This window comes from Quercus robur, chromosome 6 (assembly GCF_932294415.1).
Source record: "Quercus robur chromosome 6, dhQueRobu3.1, whole genome shotgun sequence".
In the NCBI taxonomy this organism is placed as follows: domain Eukaryota; kingdom Viridiplantae; phylum Streptophyta; class Magnoliopsida; order Fagales; family Fagaceae; genus Quercus; species Quercus robur.
Genome location: NC_065539.1, coordinates 49,754,006 through 49,774,245, shown reverse-complemented (window position 1 = coordinate 49,774,245; position 20,240 = coordinate 49,754,006). Strand labels below are relative to the sequence as shown.

The window sequence follows — 20,240 nt, the reverse complement described above, 5'->3', positions numbered from 1 at the left end:
TATGATATAATAAATCCAAAATCAATTATCAAAACAAAATAAAAATATAGAAAGAATAGGGCAACTTCAGCCTTTAAATGCCTCATTCAAAAAACAAGAGCAATTACGAAAATCCAATTTCAACAGCTAAAGCATGACACTTCTACCGTCAGTCTTGTTTGACTAACCTTTGTTTTTCTCCGAGTACAAGAGGCACAGCAAGTTCCTTATCTGATATATAAAAAGAAGAGGGCAACTTCTCCTCCTGAAAAGAGCCATAAATATAGACATTCATTGCTATTTAATTCATAGAAACACAAACACAGCCTCTCAACATTTTTCAATTACTAAGGCCAGCATTTCTAATACATTTGGTTAGTTGTCAAATATCGGAACAGGATTCAAAACAGGAAATGATGTTGATTCCAAACATGGGTCGTAAATTCTAAAACTTGGAAAAATACAACTACTATAATATTCAAGTACTCAGGTTGGACTTAGAAAAACTTAAATAGAGATTATATATTTTGAAATGAATCACTTCTGATGAATTTTCTTATCTTTTAAAATAATGTGAAACAAAGGATTTATGAAAATAGAAAATTTATTCAACAGAAAAAAGAACCCATATGGCTGAATTTTCCATTTTCTATGTTATGCTTTCCTAGAAATTCAACCAGTTCAATACAAAACTTTTCAATTCTTCTTCTTTATCCTCCCTGAATTTCTCAACAACTAAACTAAGAACTTTCAGAGCCAAAAAGTTCTAACTTGGTGACATTTTTTTTTTTGGGTGATAGTAGATGCATAGTAAACAAAGCATTTTGAGGATCAAAAGATTCGAACTTGATATTTGAGGTCCCTTATTCAATGACACTAAAACTTAATTTAAAATTGACAAGTTGAACAGAGACCAATTCAGCTTTGTATTCTCCCAATTTCTCAACAACCCAACACGACTATCACTAAAAACTAATTTAGAACTCTTGGACACAAAGTAGCCGCCTAGGAATTCATACTGGTATCAGAGGAAAAAGACAATATGGTCGGGATATTTATTTATTTTGGGAGAGAGATTAGTTGGTCCTGTGTGTATAAAACCTCAGCTTCCCTCCACTTTGAAACTGCACTGATCATAATTATAAGATGTCATGCCCTCAGTGCTTCGAGAACCCACCAAACCTGAGCTCAACCTGTGGAGTAGGGAGTGTCCAAGAGTTTGGAGGCCTTCAAACTTACATCACTGGCTCTCTAGATTCTAAGCGTGCCGTCATTCTCCTTTCTGATATTTTTGGTAACAATTTATCTTCTTTCTCCCTCTATATATAGTTACATAATATTTATGTATATGCTGCAATATTCTTGAATCTCTAGATTCCAATTCAAAACGTTTAGAATTGGGTCTAGTGATCATTTAAAAGAAAAAAGAAAAAGAGAGTCTAGTGGTTCTTAAGGCCTTACGAGTTTCATGAAATCTTGGTTTTAAAACTTCTAACTAGTATCTTTGGGCAAAATAGGATCTCTCTATGTCAAATCCTTGTCTATTTTGTTCATTTAACGGTTTAGATTTAATTTCTATATATAAAATTTTAAATGACTTGGTGAAATGTACCCCTTTAGATTTGTAAAATCTAATGTGGACTATGATATGGATGAAATAGACAATATCTGAAATGGAGATCCCAAAAGATTCCTCCATGCAAATACCTCTTGTTTGTTGAACAGAAGACCACATAGTATACACATATGGAGAAATATTTAGGTACTTAAAGAGATACCCTTTTTGGGTGCATCCTTGCTAAGTGATTCTAAATGCTAACAAACAATAAGATATCTTTTAACCATCTAGGTTTATTTATATGGTTATAGTACAACTCATAATAAATTTGATTATGTTCCTTCAAGCTAAAATTTAATTTCTGCATCCTCTTGTGATGTCTTACTTTGCAGGGTATGAAGCACCAAATTTAAGGTACAATTAATAACTTCTATCTTTTACTGGATCAAGTATTGAAATGCTAAATCGCTCAAAATTGAAGAGTTCAATTGTGCTATATGGAGGAAACTAATTACATATTTGGGTGCTTGCCTTTGTTCTTTAAAGAGAATTATCATTCAAATTATGAGGGTAGGGATTTGTGACAAAATTCAATACTAACATTGATAAGACATAAAAGAAGAGAAGCATAACATAGGTATTGAAAGTACCAGCTAACTTAACATGTAAACATGAAGCTTACGGTAGTATTGAAAATTTAAAGCCAATAATGCTATGAGTTAGACAAAGATCTGTGCTAGTTTATTGCTAAGCATAAAAAGGATCTAAGCTTGAGTGGAGAATGTGGCTGTGAATATTAAGAGAATAATGATTCAAGGAAAGTGAATAAAAAGATGAGTGTTTATACTTTCAGACTATAATTTCTTAGAAGCATAATGGCAAGTATCTTTGAGGGGAGATTATAAAAAATTCCTTGTGATTTGCCTGTAAAACATGGCCATTGAATTTTGGGGTAAGGTTGCTTATCAATCACCTCCCATAGATCTTGCAAAGTGGGAACCTTGTACACTGGTATAAATCACCCCATAAAGTTTACACAACTACAGGGGGTTATGTGTGACATTTCAAAGTTCTGGCATCTATTAGTGGCAAATATCACAAGGTTATTTTTGGTAGTTTCCCTTTACTAATTTTAAGGTCTTGTAAACTGAACTTATTTCTAATTGTTGAATATACAAAGCATCAGTATAAGATGTTCAGGTCACACGTCTGAAACACTATACCTGGCGTAGGATATGTTCTTTTATTCTTCTTTATATTCTTTTTCCCTCACCATGTAGGATGGTCCTTCACATGTTAATGATATGATCATAATGAATAATCTAAATTTGAGCCAAATGATATCCAGTCCTCCGTGGTTTGAATTGGTGGAAGCAAATGTTTTTCACATACTATGATTTACTAAGCTCTTGAATTGAACCTAACTGCCATCATCCATGTCTTATAGCAGTTTTTGTTCCTGGGCGCTGTTCTTATTCACCAGCTAAATCAATTCTTGTCCTAGATAGTATTAGACATTCGTGAATTTAATTCTCAGTTATTCCTAATTATATGATATTAATATTATGTATTGTCTCCCTGTGAAGGAAAGTTGCAGATAAATATGCAGAATCTGGATTCTTGGTGGTAGTTCCTGATTTTTTCTATGGTGACCCTGTTATTGATTTTAATGACCCTAACTTTGATGTAAAGTCATGGTTGGAAGTTCACAGCACGGTTAGTATCTTGCTTTTCAGTTACAATCTTTGGGATGGGCATATGGAAAATTGTGCAAGAATGAAGAAAACAGGCAGGGGCCATTTTGATTTACCTTTGATGTCCAAATTTGCATACTATCACAAGTTTATGCATGTTCTGTTTCGTAGGACTTGTAACTTCCTTTTCCTGACAACTTATAGCTTAATTTAAATAAATTTTCCTTATAGGATAAAGGCTATGAGGATGCCAAAGCTGTGATTGCAGCTTTGAAGAGTAAAGGGGTTTCTGCCATTGGTGCTGGAGGTTTTTGCTGGGGAGGTAAGTGATTTGCTTTCAGTTTAAACTTTGACAAAGAACATAATGTTTGAAATCTTCGAACACGGTTTTTGCATAGTAAACTTGAGTGCTTTATCTGCCAACATCTGGTTTGCTTGCATATTTTTCAGGGATGGTATTAATGAAATTAGCAAGTTCTACTGACCTTCATGCTGCAGTCGTTTTGCATCCTGGTTCAATCACAGAAGATGAAGTCGATGGCAAGTCTCCCATTTTTCAAACTCATGCTAAATAACTGTTACATATTACATGTTGTCTCAGATGTTAAAGTTCACTGTTTCAGATGTTAAGATTCATATTGCTATTCTGGGAGCTGAGTTTGACCAATGGTCCCCACCGGAAAAATTGAAACAGTTTGGAGAGAAGTTATCAGCAAAATCTGAGGTGAGTCCTTAAGAAAGGCCATTCTTGGATTTTCTCATCATGATTTTAATTTTAATAACTGTAAACATTCTGTTCCAATTTAAATAAATTTGATGTAATTTTCCATCATAGAAGATTTCTATGATTAAATGAAGCCTGGGTAAAATGCTCTTAGTCATGTCTTTCAAGATGAGAGAGCATAATCTCTTCCAGCATTAGAGCAATTTGAGTAAAATTTCTAGTTATTTTTGTGAAAGATACTATTTCTTGTTCCCATAGCAAAAATGAAGTGATTTGCAGTTTCTACTTATTGATAATTCAGCTATATTTTTTTTAACCCTCATACTATTTATATCTTTCAGTTTGATAGCTACGTGAAAATATTCCCTGGTGTAGCTCATGGATGGACAGTAAGGTACAATGTTGATGATGAGTCAGCTGTCAAAAGTGCTGAAGAGTCTCATTTGGACATGTTAAATTGGTTTACCAAGTATGTTAAGTGAAAATTTGGTTTGTAAACTGGTGTGGACACTAGATATTATGCCGATTTGAACTAGATTTTGTACTTTATTTGAGTTTTGAATAAGTTTGTTTTCTATTTTGATTTGGGAATTTTTATGGGATTGTATTAATGACATGATTATAGTTTTCCTAGTTGATGTGTTCTTAGAAGCCCTAAACTCTAAAATTCATTACCTTCATGCCCTCTGTTTGTCTTGGTAGGCTACTTTTGTAGGAAATCTGTATGAGGTAGACCGTAGGCACGGCATTGGTACATGTTCAAAATATTTGTCATGCAAATCCCATTCCTATGATCCTTGCCAATATCTTGAATGGGTTGGATTGTGTTAAAGCATGGCTCCAGTAAACTTCTGCGATGTTGAATTTTAGAATGAAATAATAATAATGAGTGGAGTTTCTCTATAGCTTGGTGGTGATGCTAAGCCATCCTAAGCAGACAAACAATCCTGGTGGAGACAATCCGGACTACCATGGTCATACTTTCATGTCAAACCATGAATTTCAAAGAAAAAAATATCTAAATAATTTTTGTTATAAAATATTTAAATAATAGCAGAGAGAGAGAGAGAGAGAGTAAAATTAATGATAACATCTTATTCAAAATGGCAAACATGAAATCTTTGGATTTAAACACTAACTGAAGTAAGTTTGGTTTCATCAAACTTTGTTTATGAAGTTGATATGATTAATGAGATTACTGATAATAGCAATGAATTTTATAGAATTAATAATATCTGTAACACATTGGCGCAACAAGGTGCAATGCTTTCCAACTAGAAGAGTAATTGCTATATTCAGAAGAGGAAAGTGATGCTTTACAGCACAAAATTTTTCCAGTGTACCTACAACTCAAAAACATAAAAGAGAAGGGGGGAAGGGAATATCTCAACCTAGAAGTTGAACATCTTGTTCCTAAACTTTAATCCTGATTCTTCATTTCTTGATCCCAGTGCATATCACTCAACATATACTTGCATCTTTGACATTAGAGTCAATAGTTCCAGATGGTAGAAGCTGCAGAATGACCATGTTTTTTGACGTTTCAATCATGTATTCACCCCTAATTTATCTAACCCATCCACAACTTCAATACTCTATCTTTGCCACCTGACGCCACCTTCTCACCATCTGGACTCCAATCAACAGCATAGACCTTTCCAAATGATATAATAAAATCCAAAATCAATTATCAAAACAAAACAAAAAATTAAAAGACCTTTATTTGGATGCAGAACATACCTCATCCTCATGGCCTGGAAGGTCTTGTTTCAACTTCTGTGTCCGGATATCCCAAACCTAGATGAATTTAACAAATTTCAACAGAAGGTCATTGGATATGCCCATCCTCAGCAAACACATGACCATCAAATCAATCAAGGTCCAGCATGTAACAACTATAGTAAGACATCTAGATGTAGATGCTTTAATTTTAAGGGTCTAAACAAATAAATTTGTGGTCAAAATTTGAAAATTTATTAATGCATAATAGATATCAATTCCATCATTGCTCAAGTCACCGCCTTGCACATGGCAAAGAGAACATCAAAGCCAAGAATTTTGTAAGTAGGATTAAAGTATGGGGAGGGTATTTATTTATTCATATGGATAGAAGAAAAGATTCATGATTAGAAACTCTCCATCAGAAGCAATGTAGCAAAATTAATTGGAATGGCGGATAGCATTTGTTACGAGTCCTTTCCATTTTGTGCATAAGATCTTTTAATTGTGAAGAGATGGCATTATAAACATCTTATGGCATCATTTTTTGACAATTAATTATTTTTTAGTCTATCCTTGTTTAAAAATGCCTAAAATCTTAATTGAGTTTACAGCAATATGTGAAACCAAAGGCTTTCAATCATTTTAGAAACTCTTAATAAGAAGAAAAGGTAATAGTTTTTCTATTACCTTCAGTGTGGAGTCCTTGCTGCCACTCAAAAGAAGCCTACTGTCTGCGGACCAGCTGTTGGGCAATAGGCGACATAAACATTAGCTCCAAGACAAGTGGATGATTATAATCACAAAAACAGTACAAACCTGATCTGATAAACAGGCCCAACATGGCCCCGAAAAGCAGCAACAAATTTCCCAGTAGCACCATTCCATAACTTGACAGACTTATCAAATGAGGCACTTGCCACCCATTGCCCATCAGGTGAAAAATAAACATGATTTACTAGCTGTTAGAGAGAGACAAGTACAAACTTCAATTAGTAAACTAGAAGAATAGATTTGTGCAATTATATACATTGGAGTTCTATATACAGATAAAATGAGACAGGACAGCCAGAACAAAACGAAACAACCAAAAAATAAAGGGATATGGCTTAAGAGTCAGCACCTAAGCTTTGCTTGGAGTCAACACCAAACGGGGGAACCACTAGGAGTTAGCACCTAGGGTGGACCTGGAGTCAGCACCAAACCAAAGAGAGACCAAACGGCCATTTTTTCATTAATCAAAATATCAACTATCTCCTCAAGAAGTACAATAAGTTGTTTATAAAGGATTTCTAAATCCTAGTTCTAATTGGCTAGGAAACCCTAATTGCCTTATTACAAAAATAACCTTACTTCCAAAATTAAAATACTAATAGCCTAATAAACTACTAGGACCTAAAATATAAAAATACAATTAACTTGCAAACATAAATAATACTAAATAATAATTTTCTTGCGTCTCCCGCATCATTCTTCTTTGGTTGGAGAAAACTCAACCTCGAGTTCTAAAGCATTTAAGGATTAAGATGCTGACAAGTAACACTTGCTGCTTCAAGTCTGGAATCACCTTAGGGAGCACAGAGAAAAGAAAATCCTTGAGTTCCACCATGCCAAACTTTTCTGGAATAACAAAATCAATATGTGGAATTAATACAATCTTATCTAGAACCATTGGAAGCACTATGTTATCCACTTTCTCCACTTTAGCAAACTGTTTGTCTTCATGCACCATGGAAGGCTGATCAAAAGCAGATTCATTAGCTTCCAATATCACATCATGTGCACCCTCTAACATAATACTCTCTTTAGAAACCATCTCTTCACCTTGCTGCTCTTCAATAGATTTGTTTCCTTGCACGCATGTTAAAACAACACTTGTCGAGGCATGTATGTCTTTGTCAACATTAGGCTTTGGTGTTACTTGAGGTTTCTCCACTACCAAGATATCATCAATGTTGTCTTCTATGGGGGCAGCAATGATTTCATTGTGATCAATTATCCTTGGTTTCCCAATTGAATCAGTTTGAGTCTTCATTTGCTTCATCTGAGCAATCATGAGCTTTCCAAATAATTCCTTTAATTCCTTGGTAGATTGTTCAAAAGTGCACTGAGGATATGAAATGGAATGAGGATTCATCGTATTTGCTTCAACTTGAAAAGTACCATAGTGAGATTGTGGTAGATACTTAGCTCGAAAGTATGGTAACAAATACTCATCACAAAGCTTTTCTTTCATATCTTCCCACACACTAATGGCAAGTTCATACTTTATATAGCGGGAATACTCAAGATCCTCACAAAACAGTTGTGCTCCACCTCTTAACTTCAACTTTGCATACCTAACCTTTATGTTGTCTGCAAAATTTGCTTGCTCAAAGAATTGCTCCATCCCATTCATCCAGTTGACAAAATCCCTTGGATTATTCTTACAACCATCAAAATAAGGCGCTTCTAATATTACCATAATTCTCTAAAATAGTGTTTCAACAAATAGTTGTTGTGATTCTCTTTGGACAAATCATTGGAATGGGCTTCTAAGACTGTTCTCCCAAATAGTTCCTAGGATTGGGCTTGTTGACAGGTTTGGATTTCGTGCTCTTCTTTCTTTTCTTTTTCTTTTTTTTTTTTTTTTTTGGGGGGGGGGGGGGGGGGTGGTGGCTAGTGGGTGAGCACTCACTTAAAGGCTTGAGTTTAAAAATTGACTTGGGTTGGTTTGTTGGTTTGTGTAGTTTAATTGGACTGGGTCAGGGAATATTAAAATCCAAAAGGCTTCCTAATTGGGTGGATCAAAAACAAGAGGGGGAACTTGATTAACAAATGGGTCGGATGAGGGTTTTCAAAGACTAAAGGGTATTTGAGTTAAAAAGAAAAAGGACCGGGTTAGGCGTTACCTTTAAGATCAGATCGATGGGAGGCACTTGTGTTGCAGTTGGATGGTGGTGTCGTGGCCCAGGTGAGGGTTGGTTTTGCGATGGGTCCATGGTTGGCAATGGAGGTCACAAGCTACTATCAGTGGTTGTTGGCGGAACAGTGAAGGTGGAGCGATGTACGATCGGCACTTGGGTTTTGTGGGTTATGGGTAGGGATGGTCATACCCATTGGGTAATGGATATTCGATATCCAACCCTACCTGATCCAAATGTTCCGAGTAATACCCGGTTCTTCATGGGTACAGCTTAACCGAATAGGGTATGAATATTACCCGAATTGTTTGGGTAGGGTATGGATATTCTCCAAACCTGACCCGTATTAAAAATAAATAAATAAATAATCCTTTCTCACCGAACGAAAACCTCAAAAAATAACAGATAAATTAAAATCAAAATTATGCAAAATGAAAAGAAACAAACCTTGTAGTCGAGAGTGGGATCCAAGCCGATCAAAGATCTGATTTCCCATTCGTCTATATCAACATCTCCACCTCTAAACGACCGATTAGACTATTCATCGGCGTCGTCATTTTGGTCATCGAGCTCTCTACAAAGCTTTCTTTGCGAAGCTCTTTGGTCTTTCTTAAAGCACTCATCGAACGCCGATGATCACGGCATGTCGTCGCGATTGCGTGTGTCGTTAGTATCTCGCCTCCATTCTCGTTGCTCGACCTCGCCATCGATGAGTGACCACGGCGATGATTTCGAGGATGCAAGGGATCTGAACACCTTTTCGACTCGGGCTCGGAAGCTATCATCTATGGATTCTAATGACGCCATTGAAGGAGAAGGAGATTTTTTGAGGTTTTCGTTCGGTGTGTATTATGTTTTTAAGTAAAATGTTTTGGATTTTTTTTTTTAAAAAAAAAAAAAAATTTAAATGGGTTTCGTGTTTCGGATAGGGTATGGATATCCATGGATAATATATCCAGGTAAGATTCGGGTATGGATACTAATGGTATTGATATTCGGGCATCCATGAGCAAACTTTTCGGGTAGGGTATGGGTATACCCGATCTATACCCTACCCATGGCCATCCCTAGTTGTGGGTAGGTTTGTGTTGTGGAGCTCAAAACTTGATGGATGCTGCTGTGTGGATTTTGACAGTAGCGAGATGGTGGAGGTAGAGGGTGATGCTGGCAGGATTTTGTGGGGTTTTCTGTAGTGGTAGGCAAAGATACTATTCTTCTGGTGGGTGGAAAATGCAATGGCCGAAACTCTCTTTTCTTTTGTTTTTCAAATATTTTCTGGTTCGGATTGACTGCAGTGATGCTTCAAACAGATCAGTGTTTGCTCTGATACCAAAACTAATGTAGGACAACCAGAACAAAATGAAACAACAAGAAAATAAGGGGATATGGCCTAAGAGTCAGCTCCTAGGCCTTGCTTGGAGTCAACACCAAGCGGGGGGAACCATTAGGAGTCAGCACCTAGGGTGGACCTGGAGTCAACACTAGACCAAAGAGAGACCAAATGGCCATTTTTTCATTCATCAAAATATCAATTATCTCCTCAAAAAATACAATAGGATGCTTATAAAGGATTGCTAAACCCTAGCTCTAATTGGTTAGGAAACTCTAATTGCCTTATTACAAAAATAACCTTGCTTCCAAATTAAAATTCTAATAGCCTAATAAACTACTAGGACCTAAAACATAAAAATACAATTCACTTGTAAATATAAATAATACTAAACAATAATTTTCTTGCGTCTCCTGCATCATAAGAAGATTTAGTATCTATACAGCAGCTCCAACAACAACTAGGGTACCATTCACACTTCATAGGAAAATAAATAACTGAAGGATTCAAAACTGGCATAGTCATGAAGATTCAGATATGTTCAAATAATCTGGCTGTAAAGGGGAAACAAAAAAAGGAAGTTGAAATTTATCTGCTTAAGAAAATTGTCAACCCTATGCTTCCAGGTACTAAACCCAAACTATCTTTAATTATTTCAATTCTGCAAAGCAGGATGACATGATACTTAAAGATAACTACGGTAGAAAGGGGCAAGCGAGTCAAAAGGAATGTCTCTTTATTCTTTCCATAGTTATTAGTATGGATCTCAAACGTTATTTTCAGGGCTTCTCAAATGGCATCAGTCATAAGGATAAGACTTGAATCTTGCCGAGGACTATGATCTTGTTAGTTTTAGCAAACAATTATTGATGCATATTCTTGTGAGTAATACGAAACAAGTACGAATGGAGTTTCATCCATGCCAAAAAAGAGAGTCCCACTTCTCTTATTTTCAGTCAAAATCACTCAAATGGAAAAGATGAAAAACTAGGAAAACAAAGTAATCTTGCACTCCCAAGAATGAAAAACAATTTAAATGAAGACAGATAATTGATTATGAAATATTTGTACCTGTTGATGACCTGTCATTCGAGTTTTTGGGTGTTTGCTGACAAAAGGTTCCCAAAGGAACATAGTAAAATCATCAGATCCAGAGACCAATCTTTCAGGGGCATTGCCTTTCATTTTGTTATACCTTTCCAAAGCAACCTATATTTATTAATAGAGTGAAATGCAATTAGTTCCATATTAAGGAAGATGGAGGAAGATTAAAAAAAAAATTGGCATGAAGCCTGGGCTCAACATGACCAATAACCTATGGTTGCATGAAGCATGTGCTCATAAAAATGAACGTAACCTGGAGAATCAAACTTAAGTAACATTGCATAAAACAACAAGCCTCCAGTCTTCCCCAAATTATTTAAGACAAAAATCAAAAAGAAAAAGCTACATAATACATATGTAACATGATTGCAGGAAAACTCAAACAAGAGCCCCTAAAAAAGGCCTTATTCCTTAAGATTCTGAAAGGCAGACTGCAAATGATTAACAGCAAGACTTTACAGGTGCTTGCAATATCCCTTATCTGGTGCAAATTCTTCCTCAAAGAAGTTTTCATTTTCCAATCTTATTATGTCTCCACCAAGGAGAGAGTGAAATGTTATGACAAATACAACATTTAAAGCAAACAAAAAATATTTACCTTCTTCATTTCCTCAGGAGATGAATATTGCTTGCCTGTATGATCAAAAGCTCCAGTGCGAAGAACATATTCAGTGCTCAATGCAAGCGAGTTGACCCAATGCCCATGACCCTGAAACAAATACTCATTATTCTATATAAAGAAAAGTTTGAGAAATAGTAGAAAGTAGAGGAAATTAATAAATGACATCAACCACTGGGATTCAAGATCATAGACTCCCCAAATAAGACTAATAATAATAGATAGGAACACTAATGACAACAGCAGAAGAATGGCAATACAAGTTGGATAATGATATATGGCACAACTGAAGCAAATGATTTAATTTCAGAAGCAGCCAACAACAAAAAAAAAAATCATCACGACACATATCACATACTTGAACAAATTTTACAAATTTATTTTTTTGATATATCCTAAGAGAAGAAAAGGAAATGCTGCAATAAAGCCCAAGGAAATTAGGAAACACATTGACTTCTGTTGTACAATCAGAGCATAACTTAAAATTTGATAGGCATTTTAAATATCACAAGAGAATGCATTTATTCATGCTTAGCAGTGGTGTACAAGCCAAGAGCCTTCTAGCTCAACTGGCACCTCCTAGAGGGTGTTTGGTATATACACTTAAAAACTAAAAACATGTATTTGAAAACATGTGGGGAAATATGTGTTGAGTGAAAAAGTGTGGAAATACTTGTAATGTTATTTAAAAACTAAAAACATGTGTTTGAGTGGGTGTACCAAACGGGGTCCTAGTGTTTCCAATAAAGACGTTTGAGATTTAAATTCTCTCTCCCTCATTGTTATAATTATCAAATTATATCCAATAAAAAAAAATACAGTGGTTTACAGTACTGTTGGAGGGTAACCCACTACTGGGGCTTTTGGTCATTCAATTAAATTGAATGTTTTAATATGTGTATGATAGATAGAAGAAACGTGTGTAATATGAAAAATATGAATTCTTGAAAACCCAAGTAAGAATTAGCACCATACTTGATCTTAGCCAAAAGGTCAAATATCCTTGAACATGTTCATTTCAAGTATTAGATAAAATAAAGTGAGATACATGTAAAACAAATCTAAGATCCTCTTTTTGGGGATAGGTACTAATACATTAAGAAACCAAGAAACATATAGGTATTCAAAGAGATCTTCAAATACTACAATCTAAAATAAGGAGATCAATCAAGATTTTGCATGTTACAATCATCCAGTCATACAAATATCTTAAGAAATTAGCTAAATGAATTTAAAGGATTTGTAAACAATCTAAAAAGAACATTTGATTTGAGGAAGAATAAAAAACAGAAGCACATTGGTACAATGACAGTCTTTGTTTTCTTTTTCTTTTTTTTTCCTCTCATTGACATAAGAAGGCAAAATGTGAAGAGGATGCTTTCCAATATAAAGGTTTTGCTTGAAGGCCTTCAAGTAACATAAACAAAATGGCACTTACAAATAAAAATATATATTATAATGGGTGGAGGGTGAGGTCATGGGTACAAAACTCAATGGTGCATGTGTAACTTCCAATCAAGAAAGTAACAAAAAGCTTTTAATAAACTGTTTTCATAAATTCTATGGACAAACACACTATTACTGATGAAGTAAAATTACAGCAGACTAGTTCCAACAGAGGAAGACATGGAAGGTGATAAATAATGACATCATAAGAACATTTACAAACAAGTAAAGGACATGAACTATTAGGAAAACAACTCTAAAAGAGTTATCACTACCTTTAATTCACGAATCAGCTTCCCTTGTGAAGTTTCCCAAACTTTGATAGTACAGTCCTGGGATCTGCATCAATTGAGATGAAGATATGGTTAGAAATCCAGAGCACACTGAAGCTTGGATGGTGGCTATTAGACTAGTAAAGCTTATTATTTATTAATACTTGATTCTGGTTTTCTATAAGTAAACAGTAATTTGTGTTTATTCAAAATTACAATGATGGCCATCTCCTTAAAAGGGAAGTTCCATAACATTTTCTTGAGTTTTTAAAATGTAACTCAATCATCTTTATCATGAATTTTTCAATTCTCCAAAAACTTTGTATCTTTTGCTTCATCAAGAGACAACTTCACCATTCTTTATGAAAGGCTCTAAGTAAATCTTTATAAATTAAGAAAATATCATCTACATCCTCTAGTTGTATTTATTTTGGTTGCTTGTGCCTTCCAGATCATTTTTCCTGCTTTTTAAGTTATTTCTTCTTTCATAAGAAGAAGACTAAAATATATACCCCCCCCCCCCCTCACACACACAGAGACATACATTCATACAAACTTATACACACACATATTTATTTGTATTTTATATATGTCATTCGAAATTGTAAATTGGAACTGGCATCTGTCTGACACATTGAGCCAATTTACAAATTAGCAAATCACATCATAAATTAAGATATGTACTCACCCTAACGAATCTCATTACATTGCATAGCCTGGGCATTCCACTCCCAATTTGTAAGCCAAAGTTGGCAAATTTACTTTAAGGGAAGAGAAGGAGGGAGGGGGGGGGGGGGGGGTGGTAGGGACTTGGTTAAACCCCCATATAGCTTTACTCATACGCAGTGCAATCTTGAACATGTTATTACAAATTTAGAAAGGATTCACAAATCAGTTAAAGTTGTGAGAAATGCCCAACCAAAAATAAATGGCAGAGCAGCCATGCTGTTCAAAGGTTGAAAAGACATTGAAGCACTTATAAAAATCAATTCATGTTCTAGTAAGACAAAATTCATTGATCAACTGAATCTACATTTACAGAAAACATAAAATAGGAAAAGAAGTCCAGGTATACGTTTGTAACTATTAAGATTTTTGTAAAGATATAAAACTTCACCGATAAACATTGCAACATAATTATAAGAACTTGAGAAAAAAGGGTACCCTGTATAGATAACTCCATCTCCACCCCATTTTACACAAGTTATTGCAAGTGTGTGGCCACTAAGACAAATAACACATTTCTTAGTAACGATGTCCCATATGCGTGCATCACCATCTTTACTAGCACTTACAAATCGACGACATGGAGCATTCAGGTGGGCTGGTTCCCAAGAGATACCAGTAATCCATTTCTTGTGACCCTAATTAATAGCAGATTCCAAATGTTAATGTCCAGAAAATGTATTGGTAAGCCCACTATTTGAAAATAATAATAATAATAATAAAGAAATTTCTAGCACTAGCATCAATCATTACGTTCTGTGAACAATCAAAATTTATACAATGAACCAACATTTGGTCAAGTAAAAGACTTTACGGTAAGTGGATTGCCCGATGGCCTCCCTGTCTCAGGGTCCCAGCATAGAAGTTCTCCAGCCTTGCTGCCACTAACAAGATGCCTACCATCTGGAGACCATGCAATACAAAGAACCCAGTTCTTGTGTCCTGTATAAAAAGAGAAGGCTCATGATTGTTAATACAATGGATAGAGGAAGGGCAATGATTGGCCATCTACTCGAAAATTAAATTAAGTGCTATCCCAGTTTTATAAAATATTAACAGAAAAAAAAAAAAAAAAAAAAAAAAAAAAAAAAAAAAAAAGAGGATCAAAGCATGTTATTCTCATTTAACATGCAGCATGTTATAGTGGGCACAAAAATTCAATACAAGGGCAATGTCAAAATTTTGAGATTTACAGGACATGTCCTTGAGGAAAAAAAAAGCACACACACACACACACATACACACACAATTGCATGATTACTTAAAAGTTCTGTGCGTCGTATAAGTTAAGTTTTTTTATTTTATTCTAATTCCTTTTTTCCACTACATTTTCTTCAAGTGGTTACACATGAATATCAATGTGAGACGAGTCTCCTAGATTTCAAACCTGTACATGTGAATAGCGGTGTCTGGGTATTAAGATCCCAAATTCTGACTGTGGTATCACCAGAACCACTTGCCAAACGTCGCCCATCAGGACTAAAGGCAACTGAAAGTACAGCTTCAGTGTGACCTGCAGTGACATACACAGATTTAAGAAAACCAATGAAATGATACTAAACTACATGCCGATAAAGACATTGCATATAAGGAGTAAATCTAAGACAAGGGTTAACCATACAAATTGAATTCATTAGCTGAATTTAGCTCAGTTTGGAAGCCAGGATTAACATCGGACAACAAAAAGGGGGGTGAAACTAATTGAAAAAGGGAAAACGTTAGGTTGCATCAATCAATTAAAATTAGACTGGTGTAATCCTTTATAGATACTATAATTAAAGTACATCGGGAGGGCAGGGCGTACAAGATTTTTTTATAAAAGAAGTACATGTAAAACCATTCAGTCATATGTGCTTGCCATTGTATATGAATTCATTAACTATTATAAAAAGAACAATTAAAAAAGACTTTGCAGGTCATATCAGTAACAAGAGTTGTCTGGGCCCGTTTGATAATATTGTTCTAGTAACGTTGTTTGTATTTTTTAGAAATACGTGTGGGTAAAAAAGTGTATGAAAATGCGTGTAATGTTGTTTAAACACTGAAAACTATTGTTCAAAATACACTACCAAACACCCATCCTTGAAAAGTATTCCTATTCAAAATAACTTGTATGTACCATACTACAAACACAAATACCACAAAACTACTGCAATGGAATAGCATTTAAGTGGCACAATGATGGTCTCTAGACCAATGAAAACTATCAGTAGTCCACTCATAATAAAGTATCACAAAGCAACCAATTATTTTTTGATAAATACAATGCAACCAATTATATAAAAAAGGTAAAAGAGTTCATGTTGTCTTGTAGTTAATGTGTTCATGTAAAATGGTAATGCAAAAAAATTCAAAATATCATACCAGAAATTGTTGCTGAACAACGATTAACCGGACGAATTCGGAAAACAGCTTGTGGTTGATAAACTATTGAGAGTGCCTTCTCCACAGAAACTGCAAATTTGTTATCAGGTAAACAAACAATAGCAAAGCCTCATAAATCAGCCTTTAAATGCCTCATTCAAAAAACAAGAGCAATAACTAAAATCCAATTGCAACAGCTAAAGCGTGACACTTCTACTGCCAGTCTCATTTGACTAACCTTTGTTTTTCTCTAAGTAAGTGCCAAGAGGCACAACAAGCTCCTTATCTGATATATAGAAAGAATAGGGCAACTTCTCCTCCTAAAACAAGCCAAAAATATAGACACTCATTGTTATTTAATTCATAGAAACACAAACGCAGCCTCTCAACATTTTTCAATTACTAAGGCCACCATTTCTAATAAGTTGATCAATTTACCATCCTTGCTACCATATTACATCATTCTGGGACCGTAGCCCTGGCAGTTTTAGTCCCTCTACTTCCTAAATTCAAAGACTCATAATTTCCATTATCCACAAGTCCATGTGGCTGAATTTTCCATCTTCCTTATAATGCTTTCCTAGAAACTCAACCAATTCAATACAAAAATTTTCAAGTCTTCTTCTTTATCCTCCTAGAATTTCTCAACAACTAAACTAAAGAATTTTCAGGGCCAAAAGATTCGAACTTGATTATTATTATTTTTTTTTTTATATATATAATTACAACATATAGTGTCCCGTCCATAATATTACTCTTTACCATCTTTCCAAGCACCAATTGATTTCTTTTTTTATGCAGGCCTATTTGAGGTCACTTATTCAATGACAATAAACTTTACCAATTGAACTAACTAAACCCAATTCGAACTTGACAAGTTGAACAGAGAAAGCTCAATTCATTTAACAGTTCAGCTTTCTCTTCTCACAATTTCTCAACAACCCAACATGCCACCGCAACCAAAAAACAAAACCCAGAAGCCAAAAGGCAAAAAAAAACTTACATTGTTCAGAAGCTGATTGACCATTTGCTGAAGCTGTTGAGGCCCAGCGATTTGGGGAAGGTACATGGGAACTCCTAGAGGAGTTCCTTCTGGGTCCGTCAAAAGACACATCACCTTATTGCTTGTCTCTCTTTGCTCTTCTCCTTCCACCACCTCCATTGCTAAGCTTCAAATTCAAACCGTGTGTATGTGTATCTGTGTGTGCAATGGAACTCAAGGTTTTGTGTTTCAAAGAAACAGGGTTTGGGGGTTTGGGTTTTAGTTTAGGTTTCAGAGTTTTTGTTTTAGGTTTAGCAACTTTTATTACAAAATGCCTTTATAAAAGGCCACGCCACGTCAACTTTTTTTTTTTTTGTTTTTTATCGACACCAAAAAAATATTTTATATCAAGTCTATATATTTCTAAAAGTTGAAACGTAGCGTTTAATGCTGCTGCGCTTATGTTGAGCCACATCAGTATCTACGTCATTATCTTTTTTCTTTTCATTTTCTTATAATTATTTTTAATATATTTTTATTTCATATTTACACTTCTCCAACCTTTCTCCATCCCTTACCTTTTCGTCTCCTCACTATTTCTCCAACCTTTCTCCTTCCCTCACCTTCTCATCTCCCCACTACCTTCTACGTTAATATCATTTTTCATCTTTCCCTTCATCTTCTTCTATTTTTGTCTCTTCTTATTCACATCATCTTACTATAAATTTGTCACTATCTCTTTCATTCTATGCATAGCTTTCTCTTACTGAAAAAAGGTTCTCTCTCTCTCTCTCTCAATTTTTGGGTGGATTTTTATTTTTTATTTTTCTTGCATCTTCACTTTAGGTTGATAATTTTTTATATTCTTTAATCTACTTTAGGTTAATGTGATTCTGTTTTTTTTTTTTTAATTGTTGTGTTTTTTTTCTCTCTCTCTTTGATTGTTAAATGTTATTTTATTGCGTTATAAAGGGTTAAATATAGCATATAAAAATATAATATTATTCTACTACATAGCATGATTTGGATAATTTAATTTGGTAGTTATTGTAATTTGATAGCATGATTTTTATAGTGCTCAATTTAGATGTTAAATTATGAGACTTTAATCATTTTTGTTTATTTTTTAATTCTTTGTGGTGGACAAAATACTCTTAATAATTGTATTAGAAGTACTCTACAATACCATTTATTTAGAGAAAAGCAAAGGTTGGCTAAACAAAAATTATTGGATGCAGGGGCGGAGGGAAGGGGGGGCGAGGGGGGGCATATGCCCCCCCTGATGCTCCAAAAATTCTCAAGTAATATACAGTGCAATGTCTTATTTGCATACACAAAGACAATCAGCTTTTTTACATACATATTGTACATGTACTATATATCAGTTCATTGTAGGAAAACAATTTCACATTGGGGCCCACTGCAACTCTTTTTTAAAAAGTAATGGGTCCTATCTTATAATAATATTATAATAAAATATAACTACTTGTACACAGTGGCGGAGCTAGAATTTGAGTTGAGGGGGGGCAAAACTTGTATAAGATATATGCATTTTATGCACATATATCTTATGTATGTAAAAAGAAAAAAAAAATAGAAACAACAAATATGTTAAGTAGCTAAGGTGATTTTGTTCCATTAATGATTAGGAAAACAAGTATAAAATATATATACATATATTTCATTTTTCACAACTTCATCAGCAACCAAAACGAGTCAATTAAAAAAAAAAAAAAAAAAAAACCAACAACTGTTCTCACCTTCAAAACTGAAAATAAAAATGATAGTATCAAAAAAAAAAAAAAAAATTTGGGTGGGCTAGGGGGGGCAGTGGCCCCCCCTCGACCCCCCCTGGCTCCGCCTCTGCTTGTACAGCCTACTTCTCCACCACTATTTTGTTGAATAGAATTATGAAAAAAAAAAAAAAAAAACCTACTTTCACTAACTAGTCATTATAGCATCTCAAAAAAAGTTAAGGACCACAAAAATTTTCACAACTTTTTGTTACAACTTGCATGGCAGAGTGTGATTGTTGAAAAAAAAATTTGTGAGTTTATATGTTAGTATTTGTTAATCACTTATAGTTTGCCATATCAAAGTTTTGGCAAAAACATTGTGAAATAATTTATGGTCTAGAACTACTCGTAGCACCTCTATTATGTATAGCAATTTTTTCTTTCCACACCAACATTTTTCAGTTTCAAACCCAAGTTTTTTTTAACAAACCCAAATTTTAATTGTATATGACAATTACATTTGCATATAGTTGTTAATTTATTTTATTATTAATATCACTTAATACTTTTTCAAATTAATTTTACTCTCTTTTGATCTTGCCCCCCCTAACTTAAAATCTTGGCTCCGCCACTGATTGGATGAGAGACAAATTTTATCTTTTGCAATTTTACTTTAATTATTATTATTTTATAACAATGCATATATAGAAATTTAATTCTTAGGTTTTGCTAATAATTGTTTATTTGATAATATGTTTTGGGTGGATGAAATTACAATTTCTGCAAAGAAAATAGCCTTAGTAGATTATAAACAACAAATTGTTTTCCTAATTGGTCCAATTAATCATAGTTAAGTTTTATGAATTTTTTTAGTTACTTTTTTCAGTGTTTTGGATTGTATGTAGAAAAAATAAGTTTGAGAAAGTTTGTTTAAAACTAAAAGAATAATTTCCAAATTTTATATTCTTTTTAATGATTCACAAAATGTTATAACTTTTATAAAAATAAATAAATATTTTCATTAACTTGCCTTTTGAATTTCTGAGAAAAATTGTATTTTTTTTTTCATTTTAGTACGACAAAA

The 20,240-nt window shown here is 34.2% G+C and overlaps 2 protein-coding genes across 2 annotated transcripts; one reads left to right on the top strand and one right to left on the bottom strand.

Annotated features, from left to right (window-relative positions):
- The first annotated feature begins 1,029 nt into the window (after positions 1-1,029).
- On the top strand, positions 1,030-4,588 carry LOC126689282 (endo-1,3;1,4-beta-D-glucanase-like). The gene is made up of 7 exons (XM_050384429.1): positions 1,030-1,273; positions 1,930-1,951; positions 3,124-3,253; positions 3,463-3,553; positions 3,682-3,771; positions 3,855-3,955; positions 4,297-4,588. The coding sequence occupies exons 1-7, from the start codon at positions 1,126-1,128 to the stop codon at positions 4,435-4,437; spliced, it is 723 nt and encodes a 240-aa protein (XP_050240386.1). The 5' UTR covers positions 1,030-1,125; the 3' UTR covers positions 4,438-4,588.
- Positions 4,589-5,157: 569 nt separating this feature from the next.
- On the bottom strand, positions 5,158-17,742 carry LOC126689276 (notchless protein homolog). The gene is made up of 13 exons (XM_050384416.1): positions 17,442-17,742; positions 16,677-16,758; positions 16,439-16,528; positions 15,462-15,587; positions 14,889-15,016; positions 14,513-14,712; positions 13,352-13,415; positions 11,610-11,720; positions 10,979-11,116; positions 6,494-6,636; positions 6,365-6,419; positions 5,696-5,752; positions 5,158-5,609 (listed from the first exon to the last, which is right to left on the bottom strand). The coding sequence occupies exons 1-13, from the start codon at positions 17,598-17,600 to the stop codon at positions 5,526-5,528; spliced, it is 1,437 nt and encodes a 478-aa protein (XP_050240373.1). The 5' UTR covers positions 17,601-17,742; the 3' UTR covers positions 5,158-5,525.
- Positions 17,743-20,240: the final 2,498 nt, after the last annotated feature.